Raw genomic sequence first — 16,793 nt, 5'->3', positions numbered from 1 at the left:
CTTATGTGCATATGGTTATCTTATTATTTATGTATTCACATTCAATATTGACTATACATTCTACTGTTGCTCCAAGTTATAGGTTACTTCAAATAAAATCAGTGTATGCCTGTTGCATTGAATAAAGAAATGAAATCAGCTAAAATGCAAAGAACAGCCCATAATCTTTCTCATCTTCTCAAACCTGAGATATGATATCTGACAGCTCTCATTTCATCCACTAATATCTGTGCTCAAGACTGTCAGAATTTATTCTAATAGGGCATTAAGTTAATGGATGAGGGAGACAGTTGAATTCATCAGCAGAATTCCTAAAAGTGTTTCTATATATGTGCAGTTAGAGAAACACAGCACTCTGAAGAGCAGAATGTATTTTTAAAATACATTTTCTCACCTTTATCCACTTATCTGGAATAGCCATGGCTAGTCGATAATCAAATCCTCCTCCTCCCTCTGCAACAGGACGGCAAAGAGCTGGCATTCCAGAAACATCCTTAAATGATACACAACATAATTTGGCTAGCATAGTAATTATTTGTTCAGCTTTTCCATCATACAGTTGTACTCCAATGTACACAAGTGCTATGTAAACTCTAAACAGCCTCTGTGATTGACTGGGGAGAAGGGGATGAGAAGGGGAAAGAGAAAGAAAAATCTATGTGTGATTGCAGCACAGACTTACTCTTTGAATGCAAGTTACAGGGAAGTATTATGACTCATCTCAAATATTTCACTATAAAGCATTTCATAGAATAGATATTTGAAGAAAAAGAGAATTTAGCAGAGGCAGAATTTGAAATAATTAGCTCTCTTGAGTTTCAAGTAATCAATAGTAAGTAAAAAGTAATCAACAAAAGACAAATGAAACCTTCATTTTGTTTATTGATATTCTGCATAAAGAATGGCATGAAAGTAAAAGGCTGAATTAAGTACAGCAAGAAATACAATCTCTACTATTTTCCTAAACACATAAAACTGATTCAGCTAGCCCTGGAAAGTAACACACTCTCGTTGCATAGTTCTCCAGCTTTATATTCATGGAGGCTGGTCACTCTTAATTTTATAATTCAAAGTTCTTAACTTTTATATCATCATTTTATTAGACAGTTATGTCACATAACATCTTTCCAATAAAGTTATATTATCCAAGTAGAAAATGCAAATCCAAAAATAATTGCAAAATATCTACCAACAATCAGTTGAACCACATTACATAAGTGAGAAGTCATTCCACCACAGTGGCTATGGATTAACACACGTATCTTTTGTGTCTACTCAAGTGTTTATATGGAACTGAATTTATCTTAAACTAGAACATTATTTCAATGCAAAATTTGTAATCAAAAGATGTGGAATTTCCTTCAGAATGAAAAAGGTATTTGCATGTGAAGTTGCATATAAATACTCATACAGCAACCTCAGAAAGTTCAACAAAGGCAAATACCAAATTATGCCCATGGGATGGAATAACCCAGACATGTCTAACCCACAGCTTATTGGTTACAGGTCTGCAGTCCCCCTCTATCCCAAGTCACCATGGTGGCAGCTCTATCCCACCAAGCAGCTCAACTAAATTCAGACAATGTGCCCATCTCTCACAACAACCAATCTTCAATGTGCAATCGTCACTCTCTGGGCTAAATCCAGGGCATGGGGTGAGTGCAGTGCAGTGCTAATTCTACTTAAGGTAAATGAATTTTGATTTTATGCATTTTAAGCATTTTGAACCACTGGTTCAAAACACAGTTCTGTGAACAATGTAAAAACAAGCAGCTGTGCTTTTCATTCCAATAAAGGAATTTGAGGGTAAGTTTCAAGATTGACAGAAAAAATCAATTGTTTTGCATATTCGTGACTCCATTATCAGTCAATATAAATATGGTTAACCACAAATTTTCAAATGGAACATACAGAGTTGCCATCAGATACCCAATTCAACATTTTGATCATGCCTCTTTACCAGACTTTAAAGACTTTTCTTCCCAGACAAAAAATTCCCCCTATTCACAGTCACGCCTTACATGTTATTGCTTTTTGGCAGTATGTACATTTGTGAGCAAATCTTTTCAAGGATGAAGCACAGGAACAATTAAAATTTCATCAAAAATCCCTGGCAAACACCTTGAGAGCACATTATAATAAGAATTGCAACCACTGCCATCAAACCACCCTGATGCATTAGTTTCACAAAACAAGGTCAAATATCAAAATATCATGCTAGTCCTATGTTTTGGTGCTCTCTTGTGTTTTAATTTAAAAAAAAAAAAAAAAAAAAAAAAGTTTTATTAGTTATATATACAAAGTATATTATTTATTTATATGCCACTCCACAATTCCTCTTCATCGAATGCAACCCAGGCAGGACAAAAGTTTCAACACCCATGGACTAACCCCTTTTATCTGGGCAGGCAAGGACCTGCCAAGCCAGAGAGCTGCTCTGCTGGAAAGGCCCTGGGCTGGCAGCATGCTGAGAGATGGCTGGCAGCATCTTCGGCTGAATGAACAGACAGATCAAAGGAAGGGATTATCACACTTCACTCAGCAGTCATTAGACCGCAGAAAAAACAGCATCCACTTTTTTCCCTGCCCAGCTAAAGATAGATACTGCCAAACCAAAGGGAGTTTATCAGGAGGTTAGCAGGACATGGGGCTGGAGCCCTTGCCCTGCAAGGGGAGGCTGAAGACTGGGCCTTGTTCTGCCTGGGGAAGAAGTGACAGCAGGGGATCAAACATCAGTCAGTGCCTGCGGGGTTACTGAGGAGACTGTTTTTGTAATGAGTTAGACAGCAAGAGAATGAGTGACACAGGTGCTAAATCAATACAGAGACGGTTCTAAATGGATATTAGGAGAAATGTAAATCATTGGGAGGTTAAATAAACAGACTGCCCAGAGAAGCAGTGGGAGACATGTCCTTGGAGGTTTTCAAGACCAACTGAAAAAAAAAACAAAACCTTTGAGCATTCCAATTATGTAAGTTCAGTTATGAACAAATTTTGAGCAAGAGGCAAGGCTAGATTATCCTAGTTACCTTCCAACATGCACAAATTTATGTTTTCTTTTGAAGTATTTTTCAATATTTATGTATTTATGATTTTCACATAAAACTTCTCTCTTTCAATTTATTGAAGAAAATTAATAAGATTAATTAATAAGAAAAGTTAAGTTTAGGAAAGTAGGAAAGCACACAGCTTTAAAAATAAGACAGGCTGTCAAAAGAATTTCTGTACTAAAACAGTGTTCTACAATATTCAATCTCTTTATGTAGATATCTTCATGTCAAGATAAATAAATCTAGAGATTCTATATGTTGCAAATCTCAAAGTGCAGTAAAGTGGATTTTTTTTCCAAATGTTTGGAAACTAGAAAACTAAGTTAAACAGTTCTTCTAAATCAGTCAAAGGACAAAAACATGACTAACGCCCTCCAAGACATCAGACTTGAAACACACGCTTTTCTCTGTGGTTCCTACCAGATCAAGGGTGGGAGCCTGAGATTTAAGTACCTCCCACTGACTTTATTTGCAGTTTCCAAAATCAGATTTTGGGGAAGTAAAATTTGAAATTTAATATTTATACCCATCTATTTCTATAGTTTGCCTGAACAGTGAAAAAATAGAGACAATATTAGATTGTTCAGCATACTTTCCTTCAGATGTAAGCAGCCAAAGCCTAAGCACTTGCTCACATTTGTTTGACATGAGTTGTATGTAAAGAATGAAATCACTGCAGTTGTGTCTGTTCATATAAACCTTCAGGCCTGATACAGCTTTTAACATTTTTTTTTTTTCTTCCAATTATACAAAGCCTTAATCAGTTTTATTTAAAAGACAAAATGAAAAACAAACATACAGACAGAAATACCTAAACATTTAGAAGCTACTAAGATACTGAATACACAGAATACTAAAAATCTGTAAAATCATGAGAAAAGTATTTACAATGTATATTATGATTAATTACGGTTATGCAAAATCATATTTTTACTTCTATTGCATTCATTCTATCATCATTATTGGCAAACAAAAATACTTTACTGTCTTCTGTAATTTTCATTTATGCCAAAAGTTTCCCCTCTTGATCCATATGGATCAAATTCGTGTTTTGTACAGTGACTCCCAAAGGCTGAAGACTGATGAATTGAAAGAGAAGCAGTTTTCAACACAAACGAGAGAAATAGATGCGGCAACTCATGATTAAGAGTTCTTAAGCCTGGAAATACAAGCAGATTGAACTCAAAATTTTATTGGTAGGAATGCTTACAATCTATAGCTTCCTACAAAATAAGCCTTCTCACTTACTCACAGAGTAATGAGATGTTTCATTATGAATTGCTTACCAGATGTGGCTTTGATAGCCTTCCATAATCTTTTAGTCTATAATGTAAACTTACATAAGTACCATGATTTTGTTTATATTTTGTTTGTCTAATATAAAAGAGTTTCATCAACAATCCATATCATCCCATAATGAGATTTTTTAATAAAAAGAATTATCTAAATGTAACAACAGATGAATTCTCAAGAGAACTCAAATGGCTTAAATATAGTTTATTTACTCCCTCAGAAACCTGAAGGAATTTAACACTAAATACTAATTATCATACACATTCAGTATTTGTAAATTTATCACATTTATTATGAAAGGTAATTGTCAATTATGCCAATATAATTCAAAATATGCAAATCAGCACAAGGGCTGTTAATCTTTAGTAGCATGAATTGCTAGTGACAAATAGCAATCATGAAAGACTAACGAACTAATAAAAACAAGCCTCATTACAAGTTCAAGAAAATGAGAGAGAGGAAAAAAAAAAAGAACAGAAATCCTCACATTAGTTAATGACCCATTAATGTAGAGAAAATTCCCAATATTTGTTTTCCAGTTCCTTCCCCCCTTCCCTTGCCCCCATTAAGGTGCAGTCTGTCCTCTAATTAATATTTATCAGCTCATGTCACTTCTTGAGTCCCTGAAGGATGACTTGATAATTACTAGGAAATCACATCCAAACACAAACTGATCAATACTAATTTCATTCAGTATGGAAAATTCTGATTTTACCTCTGCTATTGTTATGCATTCCGGGTGCAAGAAGTTAATCATGTGGTTGGCCAGCATCAGATAACACAAAGCATCTTCATCCACATCTAGGCCAAAATATTCATTGTAATCCCCACTGAATTCTTTGCCTATTAAAATAGAAAGTTTAAAAAGATGCATTTTAAAAATATATTTTGTAATACGTAAATTGTTATTCAAAATCTCATCTATCTTCATAGCAGCAGAAAAAAAGATATTGGCAAATCTGGATTAGTTTTTGAGTATTCAGTTAATTTTTGTATCACAATTTCCACAACAGAGCTGCAACAGGACTGCATACATCAGAAGTGATTAAATTACTTACCAATCCCATGACTGTGATACAGCATAGACGTAACACCATCAAATCGGAAGCCATCGAAACCATAATCTTCAATCCACATTCTCAGATTAGACAAAAGGAATCTCAAAACTTCCCAGCTGAAATAATATGAGCAGAAAGCTTTAGAAACCTTGGAAGGAACTACTGCTCCTTACACAATGCATCTACTTGAATATACTATGTATACTACCCATATTGGACATATTACTTTTTTAATGACTTTTTCCCCATTCCTTGAATCTGAGTCTCTTACTGCACAGAATTTTAAGCTACTGGATGGGAGCTAGGATAAAAGTTACAATCTATCTACATATACATATCTTTATAGGTTACTGTTTTAACACATTTTAATACAGAATGTGTTACTGTACATATGGTTTGCATCTTTAAAAATAGTTACACTCTGTGGAAATAGATCTTATAAAAATGAAAAAGAAATTGTTAGTTAACATTTACTTCCCAAGATGTTATGGATTTACAGCAATTTCTAGACCCAATAGAAGTTCAAAAACTTCTGTGATATTTTTTTATTCCCTACCCCAATTATACATATAAATCACATGTCATCAGTAAGTTACTAGCATCATATCATGTATTGTGTTATAGAAATTGCTTAAAGCACAAAGTAATGGAAATTGAAGAGGTATTATTTGCAATTCAGAACAACAGGAATGAGATGTAATAAATACACAAACAAAGCAAGGACAGAAAATCGAAAATATAAAAGAAGTTCCCAAGTAAGTAAGCACAGAGGCATCTGTGAACAAAATTTATAACAAAGAGTAGAACAGTTTCCAGAAGTCTCCCTACTCCTAGCACTCTGACCTCAGCAGTTTCAAAACCACTCCTATCTTGTTTCCGTCGGTTGTGCCATATTGTACTCCTGTACTCTGATACCCTCAGTACAGGCTGCAACAAATGCATCTCCTGCAAGCTAAGGTTCAAGACAGCTCATCCACCTCAACTATTCCCATGAAGTATTTTTTGCCTATGCTTACATTTACCAATAAACCATAACTACAATCCTACCCATTAACAAGTTTGAGCTCAGGCAAAAGAGAAAGCTACACAGAAGCATGCATGACACCTCACTCATCAGCCTCTGGCAAGGTGAGATGGAAGGGGTACTAACTCAAGGTGCATTTGTTAGCATCACTATTGTAATTTATCTATCCACATGGAAGGAATTAGCCAGTGAAGAATATCCTTGATCTTTCCTATATTTTATTTATCAGATAAAAGAGGCAGCGCACTCATGAGGCTATTGCAACCAAAGGGACAAACTCCGTTTTGACAAAAGAAATATTTTCACCTTCATTCCTCCCAGAACCCTCCTCATATGAAGGCTGCTTTAAATCTTAAAATAGAGGAGGCATCCTAGATACATTATGAACCTGGTAAAATCCTGATCTCATTCAATAAAAAACTCTCATTTCTAATTTTCTTTGCACACACTGCATGTAAATATTTGTGCATACAAAAACAGAAATGTTGCTAAATCAGAAATTCCAAAGCTAGGAAATGCAAATCAATGTATTGCCTCAATTCAATCAATTAATACCTTTTTGAACATGTATTACTTGATAACTTTTTTCCTCAGAATTGTTTAATTTACAAGATAACATTATAGTAGGAAGATCCCAACATCTTATCTGTAGAACTTCTTAGATATTTCTTATTTTTTAGGTGAGATGAGTTACAATGAATGAAAAATAAAAAAGATAATGCTCTGATGGTGAAAAGACTAGAAAGATAACCAACGTTCTTGTGAATTGGCAAACTTGTCCCTTCAAATTGCAACATTTTGCCAATGCTTAATGAACCTTTTCCCGGCGAGCATCAAATATGCAGTAAGATCTTTACTGTAAGCTAAGCAGTATGAGTCACATCAACAGTAACTGTATGGTGATAAAAATAATCTCTCCTGATTAAGATAATACATGTACAAAGAGTAGATTAATTGTCACAAGCACCAACAAGTCTTAGAAACTGGTTTTCCTCATTACAGACTGCTTGACTTTATAACCTTCTAGCACTTATGACAATAAATAGGATTTGTAAAACATACACAGAATTCCCAAGATGGGTAACGTGCAATTTTTCACACATTGCGGGCACAGAAGACCGATCTTTTGAAAAAGATGGAAAGGAAGTATGAAAATAATTTGTAATTACTTTTACATTAAAAAGTGACTACAGAGAAGAGTAAACAAGATGGATTTGCTGAATCAAAACATTAGTTAACAAATCAATGACTTTAAAAACCTGTGTAGGAGCAGGAGGTGTTTTCCAGCCATCTGAATGCACATGGGAGAGAAGATCATGAATAAATAAACAAGAAAACAAACAGATGAAATCTGTTTCTCATATAAACTTGGAGGGGGAAAAAAAAAAAAAATTGAGGAAAGGGGGCAATTCCAGAGTGTAATTTTCACTCTATAGGGTGACAGCTCCAAAACAAGAGCCAGAATAACAGTTTCAAAGAAACAAGCAAATAACAAATTATACAGAGATTCATTAGTTCATCCAATTCAATTTGCTCATGGGAACAGCAGCACTAGAAATAGAAGTTGACAGAAGTAACAAAAAATTGTGGAATTGCAAAATCATAGCATAAATGAAACACATCCACAGTATAAGCAATAATTCAGTAACATTTCTAAAAGAAATAGATCCCATAATTTAACAGATATGCAAACAGGATAGCATTCATTAAGAATGTAATTTTTTTCTGGGCAAAAGCTGTGCATTAAATCACATCCTAACAGTTTCTCACACTTTTATGTGCCATAAAACTGAGAACATTCTTTTATTCCTTGCAAGAACTAAGAGGGCAAGAGGAAAAAAAAAAAAAAAAAAGCTGTATTAGCATTTAACAAAATGATTTACAACATAAGGAATTTAAGCAGTTGAGAACTCATTCAGATACCACTCAGAATAAAGCTGGTCTTTGCAAAGAAATCTTGGTTTTTGTCCTTCCCTGTGAAAGATAACTTATGTATTTCAACTGAGAAATCTGCCTTTTTAGTGAAATGTGCACACAACTGCTTAGATGGCCTGGTTTCACAAGGTGATAAGGAATTTAAACAACTAGGTCGGCAGAAAACCTGTGAAATTTTGTGTAAGTCATCCTCATTATTTACTTTTTTTCCTCCTTTGCTAATAAAGAGAGCAAATAACTCTGGAATTCCAAGGCAATATGCTTGGAAGGGAATTGTGTGGAAACCAGAAACCAAAATAAAAGCCAGTACTAAAAACTAAAGCGCTATCCTCCTGGAGGGCACAGTAATCCGAGAGCAGAAGAGGGCAGCAGTGACACGTGGTTTCCCCTGTATCAGTTCCCAGAAGCAACGAGTTGACTCTCCCTCCCCCAGTAAAAACCACAGAGGCAAAGCATAGGGTACTGTTTCCAAAGATGGGATTTCTGGGAATGCACTGCTATGGCTGCTTTTTAATCAGCCTTTTAAACAGCAAAATAAGCCATTAAGCCATTACATTTCATCAATATTGAGTTCAGTTACATTTCAAAACTAACATTCAGACACAAAATAACTTTTAAGGAAAAAGCTTCTTCTGACTATAAAGATTGCTAATTAATCTTAGTGCATAGACAAATAGAGAGCTGAGAAATTACAAAACACTAGAATTTTACAGTTCAACACGTACTAAGTTTTTAAGATTATTTTAAAATAAAGAGAAGACAATTGACAAAAGTTCTGAGGACAGACTGGTATAAAGTTTCTACATTCAAACTAAATTCCAGTTACAGGAGAATTTAACTGATATTAGTCTTCTAAATGACTGCAATGCTGTTGCAGAGTTCTTAGGCAATTCTTTAGTGTGACAGTATTTTAGATATCATTAAATTAATATGAAAAAATTAATCTTTAATTAAAAAATATTTCCACTATAGACTATCAACTCAATAGATAATCAGTGTTGCCACAATCCCCTTGGTCAAGTAGTTCAAGCTGTTGCACTGTGAAAGTGAGCTGAGGGCCAAAGGAGAACTTAAAAGGTTACATGAATAAGTTGGAAAGTTTTTACTTCTGTCCATCACAATCTCAGACATGGGTGAAGCTTGAAACTAACACTTCCAACAACAATACACCTTTATTGGCATGAAACTTGAAAAGAAGACACTCGCATTGAATATATCATTGTTATATTTTCTTGGGAAGGATTACAAGGATAACTTTACAACTCCCCCATCTTCCCAATGCTAATGGTTCAAGAGTTACTTAATAGAGAGCTTGAATCATTAAATAGTATCTACTCACATCATCTTCAGTCATATCACTGATGAAGAACTACCTTTTTTTCCCCATGAAGTCTCTGAATTTAAAATAAATATTAGCTCTAGATCTAGCCCCCAAGCTTTTTTTCACAGTTAGAAAACATGAGGGCTGCTCCAAAAGTAATACCTCCTATATTATGTTGGCCCAGGGCATCAAAGGTGGATGCTGATGATATGTCAGTAGAGGTTGAACCTTCCCATCAGTATTCCATTACATTTTGTTGCTGTGTGACAGATGGCAGCAGCGGGGCAGTCTGACAGAATGGCATCTGACATGGAAGTGATTGAGAAAATGTGTGTCACTGATTTTCTCCCTGCAGAAAAAAATGACACCTACTGGCATTCTTCCATGCTTGCTGAAAATGTTTATTGATATTTCTGGAGACCAGTGGATAAGAGCATACTGAGGTGGTGGGTTATGCATTTCAGCAGAAGCAATGGCAACATGAAAGGCAAGTCACATTCCAGACAGCCATGCAGATTTTTTATGAGTACGGCAGGCAGGCTCTTGTTCACTGCTGCTGAAAATGCATAGCTAATGGTGGCTACCATGTCAAAAAGCAATGTTCTGTGGCTGAGAATTTGCTCTATCAAAAAGTGTTATTATGTTCTTTGTGTCTGCAGTAGTTTCCATGGAAATAAATGGGAGACAATCTACATATCTTAATTACTGCCCCACTATTTTTTTTCCTTCCCCACTGTCTTGGTTTTAGCACTATTCCATAACATGATATCACATGACAAGATCTTCAGTGCTGGAACATGGTGCCAGAGAGCTGCACTTTCCTCAGTCAGCTCGTAGCAGTCTCGTCTATTTGCACTTCCTGTGTCCTGGCAGCATTGGCTGCTCTTATGCGAGTTTCAGCTTTGCGGGAGGAAGATACACTAAGAAGAGACAAACTACAGTTCCCAGAAGTCTCCAGTATTCTCCACATTTTCCAATTCTGGGTAAAAGAGGTAGGAGAGAACAGCCATGGAGAAGAAAGTCCTCTTCCACTTACAGCAGCGCAACGAGCAACATGGTCGAAACTTCACTCTCCCCCATTTATTTAATTTATTACCTGTAACTCCTTTTCATGTCATACTGTCTTACATTCTCTTATCATTTGTAGTAAATTAGTTATCCTTCCTTATCTCAATCACATCATTCATACTTCTTCCCCTCTGGAAGAGGGAATAAAAGGAGCAGGTTGTGAAGCCCCATCACTTGTGACAGAATCAACGAAACCACAATACCCACTTACTACTTACAATCATTTATCACATTTATCACTCACAATGCTCCCTGCATTGTGAGGTTCTGTTTGTTTGTTTTAAAGAGAAATGAATCCATATCATGACCTTTCTGCTTCACTTGATTAGATTATGCTCACTTTGCTACCTGCATGGAATTCATAACACTGAAAGCACATAATTTATATCCTGAGATACATCACAGATGTTGACAATGCTACAAGACTTAAAACGTTTGATCTTTACTGTGCAAAATAGCTTTATTTTTTAAATGCTATTTCAAATTAAGAAAGCATTACACTAAAAAACACAAGTAATATCACAACTCTCTGAGTTCTATCTTTCCTTTTGGTCTACTGTGACAGCCTAAACCTTCTCAACTGTGAATTAGATAGCTTAGTCTAAAGGTTTCACGGCCAGCTTTCCTTCCAGCCTCAGTAAGAAACTCCTGACTAACACTGCAAGATCTTAGGACCCAATTGTGGAACAGAGAGCTCTCTACTGAAAAAGAATGCACACAGATCACTGCAAGTGGATGAAAGGTTTTGGTAAACCAGAGCTGCTATGCAGTGAAAATATTAAAAGTGATTTGCCAGCTTAGATTAATGCACAAGTTAACAGTACTACGACACCAGAAAGGAGAAAAAGACCTTTATTATAGACACATGGAAGAATGTCAAATCAATAAACAAACAAAAATGCTACACATCTGAAATCAGAAAAGATGAACAGAGGTGAAATACTCAGAGACACACATTTGACAGCAAACTAGATCTTAATTTCAAGAGACATAAAATCCCTCTGAGGCAGTGCTAGATTGCTTGACTTGTCAAACAGTCATTTGTGTGTGTTCTAGATAATCATGCTTCTACTGAAGAGTAGATATCTGCACCAGAACACAGCAGTGACCAAAGACTAGAGTGGCCTGAAGTACGTAGCCTACCTTGAGGCCAGAAAAGGATGCAGTTAAGTATGAAAGTCTGAAACACTAGATTAGGACTCAGGGTCTCAGGATGAATTAGTGATTGTGAATAACTGCAATATAAAAGTTTCCTGTAATCTCACAGCCTATACTGTGGCCCTCTGGAGTCTTTTGTCACTGGAAAAGCTTTTTTTTTTTTTTTTTTTTTTAAAAAAAAAAAAGCCAACTAGCCCTTATAGACTTAAAACAAAGATCTAAAGGAAGATCAGTTATTCTTAATCTTGTTACAGTGAGGTGCCAAAATACCACAAAGCGGACATGTTAATATACTACTTAGTCTTCTTCTGGTCAGGTATTTCAGTATCAAATGCTCAACTTTTATGAGCATTTTTACAAAAAGATATAGATCACTGAAAAGGATTGATAGGAAAGTGTTTTATATGGTTTTATAGAACTATAGATAAACTATAAACCATATTTATATGGTTTTATAGAACTATTTCATTAAATTGAACAGCATGGGAGATTACGATGCTAAAAAAGAAAACAAAGGCGGCAGTTGAGCTCCTTGATTCTTCAGAATCTCTTTTCAAGAAATGCATGAATCTTGCATGTGTAAGATTACATGAATAGCACATGCAAGTCCAGGCAGATTTTAATTTTAGCCACAGGAATTCAGAATTTTTCAACATAAGAAAATCAACAATATTATAACACTAAAAGACTACTTCAAATGAGTCATAGAAAGACTAAAAGCTTCCTGTAGCGGTACACAAACAATAGATTTTTTTTTAAACCTTTTTGTCAGAACACATCTTTGCTCAGTTGTTATTTCATCCCTTGACTTACAAAGGAAAAGCTCAAAAGTATTTCTGATTTTCAATAAGTCTTCAAAAAAATTGTCATTAAATATTTAATTTAAGTAATATTATAAAATATCATGAGTAGGTGAAAGAAGGATTATTTTTAAGTTTGGAAGCATTTGTTCAGGGAAGATCTGAAGTCCTTTCATGAACTAGGTCATAGAATTTTCTAATAAACAACATAAGAAGTTAAACACTGATGAATCAATTGCATTCCAAATTGCACAATTCTATCTCACCCTCTCTAGAGGGATAATAAATGCATTCATTTTTAATACTAAAAAGAAAAAAGCAGAAATTCTTTAAAAGAAATTACACCTTTTATTAATAATTTATTAATTTATGTTTTCATATTTTGTATATAAATAATTTAATGATTATTCTTCCAACAAGAGCAGCACTGGTTAATATATCATAGAATTACAGAACCACCAAAGCTGGAAAAGACCTCTATCATCATCCAATCTAACCGTCCACCCATCACCAATATTTCTTACTCAGCCACGTCCCTCAGTACATCTAAATGTTCCTTGAACACCTCCAGGGACAGTGACTCCACCACCCACCTGGGCAGCCCATACCAGCACCAGACCAATCTCTTCGAGAAGTATTTCCTAACATCCAACTCGAATCTTCCCTGCCACAACTTGAGGCCATTCCCTCTATTCTTATTGCTAGTCACATGGGAGAAGAAGTCAACTCCCACCTCACCACAACCTCACTTCAGGCAGTTGTAGAGGTACCCCGAGCCTCCTCTTCTCCAGACTGAACAATCCCAGCTCCTTCAGCCACACCTCATAAGACTTGTGCTTCATACCCCTCACCAGCTTCATTGTCCTTCTCTGAACTCTTTCCAGGGCCGCAATGTCTTTCTTTTCAGGAGGGGCCCAAGACATGGTCACCATCATTAGCTATGCATTTGTCCTAGCAATGAACAAAAGCCAGCACACCACACTAATAAAAACTTGCACTAGAGGAAGTGACCCACCATCCAGTTGCCATTGCTGAAACACACCAGCCACCACCTCACTGTGCTCATATCCACTGTCTGGTGTCTGGAAACATTCAGCAAGTATTGTTGACGGTCAGTGGGTGCCATTTTTTCCTCATGGAGGAACTTAATTACAAACCTTTGCTTCACATGCACTTCCATGTCAGGTGCTAATCTGTCAGACTGCCCCTCTGCCGCCATCTGTCACACAGCAACAAAATGAAACAGAATATTGGTGGGAAAGTTCAACTTCTGCCACCATACCACCAACATCAGCCTCTGATGTCTCTGTCCAACGTAATAAAATAGGAAACATTACCTTTGAAGTTCTTGCATATTCTGATAACTAATAATCAACTCTTGCTGCAGTAAAGATGGTTAAAAAAATTCAAAAGGAAAAGAAACAGAAAACAATGCACAAAGACTATTAGTTAAGAATCATTAACATTGCATTATGTTCATCAAAATTAATTATGATCAAGCTATTTTTCATAACTCACAATTAATTGTTGTTTTAGAGAGTGTGAAGCCATAGCTTGATATTCTAAGACTAAGTGAAAGGTGTATAAAATATTGATTACTGTAACTAAAAATGAAACCACCAGAGTAGTTTTCCTCATCTTGCTTTAGTTGAAAGTATCTTATTTCACTAAAAGCCTCCCCCATCTCCTTTACGAGTAAAGAAGAAGAACAGAAAAACATCTTTGAAGATGCAGAGGATTTTGCAATTTAGTTTTAGCCAGACTTCCACAGTTCCATATCAAACAATGCCCGTTCTGAAAGCATCAGTCCTGACTCCCATACGTTCACTGTTATGAGGGAAGAAGAAACTTTCATTCATGTCACTCTAAAAGATACAATAGCAACATGCACTTATTAGACTTACAGAATCATAGAATCATTTGATTTGGAAGAGACCCTTAAAGGCCATCTAGTACAACTCCCCTGCAATGAACAGGAACATCTACAGCTAGGTCAGAGGTTCCCCAGAGCCTGGTCCACCCTGACCTTGACTTGATACATACTCAATAATTACTTAGGGGAAATGATTTTTTAGAAAGCTCTTTCATTCAAATAAAAGCAGTAATTCTGAAAATATTCCTAAATAGCGCTTGCCTAAAATTTCTACTTCATCTACTGCTGCAAAGAAGTGTTAATTAGTGAGGATCTCTTAGTACAGAATCTCACACTAACTAGAATGCACCCATATAATGCTCTCATGCTTTTTAAATTTGAATTCATACCTAGATCAGATCTTCTCTTCTGCAAAACAAGGAAAGAACTAAATCTATCCTGACTCCAGAACTTAGAACGCCCACCTGTAATAGGAACACAAGGGCATGGGGACAGGCTATTCATTCAGTTCCCAAGAATAACAGTATAGGAGGAGAAGAAATTCAGCTATGTGGTGCTAGATGACAGATTTGCAGACACTTTGCATTACAATTATGAAGTTGTTGAAATATATGAAAAATCACTTTCAAGAACCAAATTTCATGGAAATTTTAAAAAGAGAGCTTATCCACACTCCACATTTTCTAAACACAAACTAAGTGATTTTGAAAATAAACTTTTAACAGATGCCAATTCCAAAATACTTCTTTGAAAAATGACTTACGCTGTAAGGTAAATGAAAAGTTCAAACACGCTACAGATTTGGTATCATTACATCTAAAGTGCTGACAGCATAAATAACAGCACCTGATTTATTTTTTTCTAAAATCCATGAAAAAATCTGAGGGATGCAATTTTCAGATGTCATATATTTGGGCTGTCATTTAAATGAGCTCTCTACCCTTTTTTCTTCAGAGCTACCACGTACTGAGAACACTGTGTTCACTGAGCTCTGTTCTACGGGTGCTCAGCAGATGAATTGTAAAAGTTTGTAAGTAATTACGTGCAACTTATAGAATTTGTGTTTTGAAGTTAAATTAAGATGATAAAACATGTATAGGATAAACAGTCAAAGGCTCTAACCTTTTCTCTAGTTAAAATTAAGAGATATTGAGGTAATCTTGTGCTTCTTAGAGATTCTCCCAAAGTCACCGTTACTGACCCTGATGATCCAGTGCTGTGCCCTTACCAGTTAATTTCACTTGAGAACAAATAAACATGAGGAAAAGAAGTACTAAGAATATGTAAACTTGACTCTAAGTATTGAACGCTGATTGTCTGTGCATCTAATTCCAGATCAGATGCTCTATACCTTAATATGTAAGCATTACCTAAGAGGTAACACATATATAAACTTTTGCATAATATACACACTTGACTTTGGAAAACTGTTACTTCACATACAATATTTTAATAGTTGATTGCTTTCTACTTTCTATGGTTCTTAATTATTGTCTCGTTATTATCCATTTTGTCTCTTTTCAGTGATCTTACCAAAATCAGATTTCAACTATCTCTATGTTACAAAAAACATACATTAGAATTTAAAAAATAAACAGACAAACTGACAAAGTTCTTAATGTTCTCTTAATGTTCCTATTCTTTTGCCTTGCAATGAGATGTAGCATGCCTAATTTTTCTCCAACTTGGATCTTCTTTGGATACAACACTACTAGGATAAAGTCTACGTTCTCTGCTTCATGTGTGATATTTTCCATAACACCTCTCTTTTATCTCCAATCTGTATAGCCATCACCCTTTTTCCTCCCAGCAAAAAGGTCCTATTCACAACAAATTCATTGTACCTCTTAAACTGCTCGTGCAATTTGGTGAAGTAATCACATAAGAAATCCTGTGAAAGATGTCAATTTAAGTTTGGATTACTAAATGCAAGATCATTATGACATTTAGACTGATGAGCAATGATTCTCTGAAGCATCTTGAAACTATCCTAATTTCACATCTTTACTGAAATACTGTAATTAACTTCAGGAAAGAGTTATTGTGTCTATTCGAAAGAATAATGAATTCAATTGGCTACAGGCAGTGACCTCTATATTTTAAGATTGACTACTTGACAAAATTTAGAACAATTGCTTGCAATTTTTCAGTGTGCCTCTTCTTCTTGTATTAATTTTATTACTATAACACACATTTCAGAAGCTTGCACAGCA

At 35.4% G+C, this 16,793-nt stretch overlaps 1 protein-coding gene across 6 annotated transcripts in view; it reads right to left on the bottom strand.

The window, feature by feature from the left end:
• Positions 1-16,793, bottom strand: part of GBE1 (1,4-alpha-glucan branching enzyme 1) — a 150,690-nt gene that overhangs the window by 64,299 nt on the left and 69,598 nt on the right. For all 6 annotated transcript variants that reach the window (XM_042809501.1, XM_042809505.1, XM_042809503.1 and 3 more), the window contains 3 exons: positions 5,402-5,517; positions 5,059-5,186; positions 395-493 (listed from right to left, as the gene is read on the bottom strand). In XM_042809501.1, the coding sequence (XP_042665435.1) occupies positions 395-493; positions 5,059-5,186; positions 5,402-5,517 (343 nt within the window). The remainder of the gene's footprint in view (positions 1-394; positions 494-5,058; positions 5,187-5,401; positions 5,518-16,793) is intronic.

The sequence above is a fragment of the Centrocercus urophasianus genome, unplaced genomic scaffold (assembly GCF_019232065.1).
Source record: "Centrocercus urophasianus isolate 14NV4802_14NV808 unplaced genomic scaffold, USGS_Curo_1.0 seq_12, whole genome shotgun sequence".
Classification (NCBI taxonomy): Eukaryota; Metazoa; Chordata; class Aves; order Galliformes; family Phasianidae; genus Centrocercus; species Centrocercus urophasianus.
This window is presented reverse-complemented; position numbering and strand designations above follow the sequence as displayed.